This window comes from Eurypyga helias, unplaced genomic scaffold, assembly GCF_000690775.1.
Source record: "Eurypyga helias isolate BGI_N326 unplaced genomic scaffold, ASM69077v1 scaffold12259, whole genome shotgun sequence".
In the NCBI taxonomy this organism is placed as follows: Eukaryota; Metazoa; Chordata; class Aves; order Eurypygiformes; family Eurypygidae; genus Eurypyga; species Eurypyga helias.
In genome coordinates this window covers 3,430-6,979 of record NW_010271417.1, presented here as the reverse complement: position 1 = coordinate 6,979, position 3,550 = coordinate 3,430, and the positions used below count along the sequence as shown (strand labels likewise).

Genomic DNA, 3,550 nt, shown 5'->3' with positions numbered 1-3,550 from the left:
GAAACAGGATTTTTGTTTTTTAAGAATACATACACCTGCTTGTTTTCTACCCAGAGGCTTGACAACCAAGAAGCACTTTGGTTCAAGCAGAGTGTTATAGTTAACTGGACAGTCTCTTTTAAGTTTTTTTTTTTTTCTGGTTAAATTTATTTTTCAAAAATCAGACATAGATTGCATATAACATCATATAGGTTGACTTTTGAGAGGAATAACCTGAAGGATGCTTGTATTTCTTTATTCTGCAGGTTAGAATCGAGCAGGTGATTGTTGCCGAGCCAGGAGCAGTTTTACTGTACAAGATTTCTAATCTTCTCAAGTTCTACCACCATACAATCAGGTATAAAATTACGAAGTATGTTAGAGATGTCTTTATAATCATATATAAAAATTAATATAGTAAAAAGTATTTTTGTGGCTTAGTTTTTGTACTATGGAATCGAGGAGAAATGTGCATGATATGAAGCAGATGCCATTTGTCTGTTGTCATGTTTGTATCAAATCTGCTTTGAATATAACATCAGTTTGCCACAGAAACTCTTTCTTTGTTGTTCTGTGTAGATACAAATAGTAAAAAACACCCCACCTCCCATAGAACATTTAAGATGACAAGGTGAAGTCCCCTTTGAGAAAATGTTAGAATTAAATTATCTCTAGAACTTCAATTTTTCTTTTCTTCCTTAAACAACGGTGTTTTGATACCATTTTTTCTAACTATGTACTTGCATTTTTCTGTTGGATGGTGCTTGCCTCATTACATTATCTCACTGGTGAAGGTGCACCAATTGTCTTCCAGCTTTTCTAGGTGACACCAGGAACCCAGAAACTGGAGTAAAGCCAGTACTAGTTGTTTTACACATTGTGGCATTTGCGATAGTTCACCTTGGTTAGAAACAGCAATAGCAGCAAAATCTTCCTCCATGGTGCTGGACTGAACTGCTGAGAATTTGAATCACTAGTATTACCACTTGAGCTGCATTCTGTCCGAGAAGAGTTAGACGTTTGGGAGACTTGGATAAGTGGTTCTTGGGTACTTCCCACTGTATTTAAAATCCTCAATTGTGGTGGCACAGCAGGTCTATGGTAGAAGATGCATAAGTTCTATTCCTAATTTTATTGTCAAAAAAAAAAGAGAAGATTTTTGCTGTCATTTTTCTGTCTCCAAAGTTAACATTTCCCAGTGGTTATAAAGCTTGGTGTAATTGAGAATGTTAAAATGGAAGCTCTTAGACTGTCTTACCTGTTGCTTTCTGTCTTGTTAACGATACTTGTTTTAAGACCACTGAACTGCCTTCTGCCAGTTGAATGATTTCCTCGGTGCAGAGGAAGTGCACCTGACTAATGAATGGAAAACGCAGTATGAGAAATGATCTATTAAATGCAACAAGATTATAATCTGAAAATCAAGCTACAAGTTGAAATCAATCCTATTATGATGCAATGATGTTTTACTGCTGTTCTTGTAGCTTACAAGAGCTTTTACTTTAGACAGAAGGTATCTGTGAGAGGAGCACAGTCATATAGTACCATTTAAGGTTTTTGCGGTATTCATGCTAAATGTGATAGCTTGACACTTGGAAGAGCAAGGCATGAATTCCTGTATTTTTGGAGATGCCTAAGATTGCAGTGAAGAAAGAAGAGAGGTGATGCTTTCCTTAAAGGACGGTATGACAGAATAGTTATCAACCCTTTTTGTTTCTGTAATTTACTTTCTATAACAGAAGCAGATTTACAGAATAACAAAACAAAAATCCAGTAAATTTTTTAGAATTCTACTAAAGAGTTTTTGCAAAGCTTTGGATAGCCTGTACTTAATATCTGCTTAGTGACATACTTCATAATGCTTGTTCTCAGTCTTACGAGTGAATCTACCAGCTAATGTGGAGAACTGTTCCCTGCAATTACTTGTTGTGAATTTTCAACTTTGAAAATAATTGTATTTGAAATGTTGTCTAAAGTATCTGACCCTGTCATGTTTCCCTCTTCTTGAGATTATGTAATTAATCTTTATTTTGTTTTCAGTGGCATTGTAGGAAACAGTGCAGCCACACTGTTGACAACAATTGAAGAAATGCATTTGTTGAGCAAAAAAATATTCTTTAATAGCCTGAGTCTTCATGCAAGCAAATTAATGGACAAGGTTTGTTTCAAAATCATACAGCTTTCACATTTGAAACCACACTTCAATTCCCTTTTTGTCTAGTAAGATTATTAGGTGAATAGCAGTTTTATATGTCAACTTTTCCTAAAACTGAAGTTTTGTAGTTTCTGTATTTTCACTGTGGAGCTATGCTAAAACCTTCCTCTGTGTTTTATTTCTTTTTACAGTTCTGGCTCTCTGAAAATAGGGCTAAAATAATGTTGTAGCAGTGTTTGTTTACAGATAAGTTTACATATTTCTAAATAAGAAGCAAGAAAATTGAGAAATTTCCCTAAGTGTGATAGAGCAAAGTCGGCTGATCGAGCTAGATTATTTGTATTAGTGCATCATCAGATCAATAGTTAATTACTCATGTACGTAATTCCTTTCTTGAAGTTATGAAGTGTATCCCAAGATGGTAAACTAGGTAAAAACAAAACTTAGGCTTTTCGGTCTTTTATAAAAATAGTTTTATCACCTGAACATTGCTGCTGTTAAAAGCAGCATGTCCATTTGTAATATCAACCTAGACAACATCACTTTCCTGACATCTTTTCCTCTCCTGCTGATTGCTTTGAAATGAGTTTCAGTGAACTTCCCATTGTTCAATAACAAAACCAGTTATTTTTAATTTCTCCCTGGTTTATTTGTATCATGTTGCTATTGGTGGATCTGCCCATTAAATTTCACCTTTCTAAAATCTAAGCAAAGTCAAAGAAAATTGTTAGGCTACACATCTGTGCACATCTGATCTTCATCCAGCATCCCTGTCTGAGATGTGATGAGTTGACTAGGTCCTAAAATCAGGAAAAGATGCTTTTCTTTCTTCCTAGTTGTTGCACAACCCCAGACTCCAGACTTCACCAGAGCCCTCACATCACTGTTTTTTCCTGTTAAAAAAAAAAAAATTTGAAAGTCTAAACCAAACAGTGACATTTTGTAAATGTATTTCTAAATTATTTGTACTTAACCTACAAGAAAAATGCATAGATTTACAGAAGCTGTTCTTTGTGCAAAGCCGTGTAGTTTGCTGACCATTCAGTGGAATTTTCTGAGTTTGGTCAATGTTGTTTTGTGGTCTCAAAGTAGTTTTCCCATTTTGCACAGCTTGTGTCTGGTCCCAATTTCCTGTCTTTCTGCAAGGACTGAGGAATGATTTGCTCAAAGGAACAATTGTTCATCCTCTTCTTCCCTTCCATAGATCCCAGTGACTCCTTTCAGTGGTTTCATTTGTTCATCGAGTTACTCCTTAGTTGCTACCACCCACAGTCCATACAGCTGAATCATAGCATTGTTTAGGTTGGAAAAGACCTTTAAGATTATCAAGTCCAACTGTTAACCTAACACTGCCAAGTCCACCGCTAAACCGTGTCCACTTAGTCACATTGTTTGTTGTCATGGGGTATTTCCATT

At 35.6% G+C, this 3,550-nt stretch overlaps 1 protein-coding gene across 1 annotated transcript in view; it reads left to right on the top strand.

The window, feature by feature from the left end:
* The window catches only part of COG6 (component of oligomeric golgi complex 6), a gene marked incomplete at its 3' end in the record, with an annotated part of 34,505 nt that extends 32,368 nt beyond the window's left edge, over nucleotides 1-2,137 (top strand). The window contains exons 12-13 of the mRNA XM_010158810.1: nucleotides 246-337; nucleotides 2,020-2,137. Of these exons, the coding sequence (XP_010157112.1) occupies nucleotides 246-337; nucleotides 2,020-2,137 (210 nt within the window). The remainder of the gene's footprint in view (nucleotides 1-245; nucleotides 338-2,019) is intronic.
* Between the last annotated feature and the right edge of the window lie 1,413 nt (nucleotides 2,138-3,550).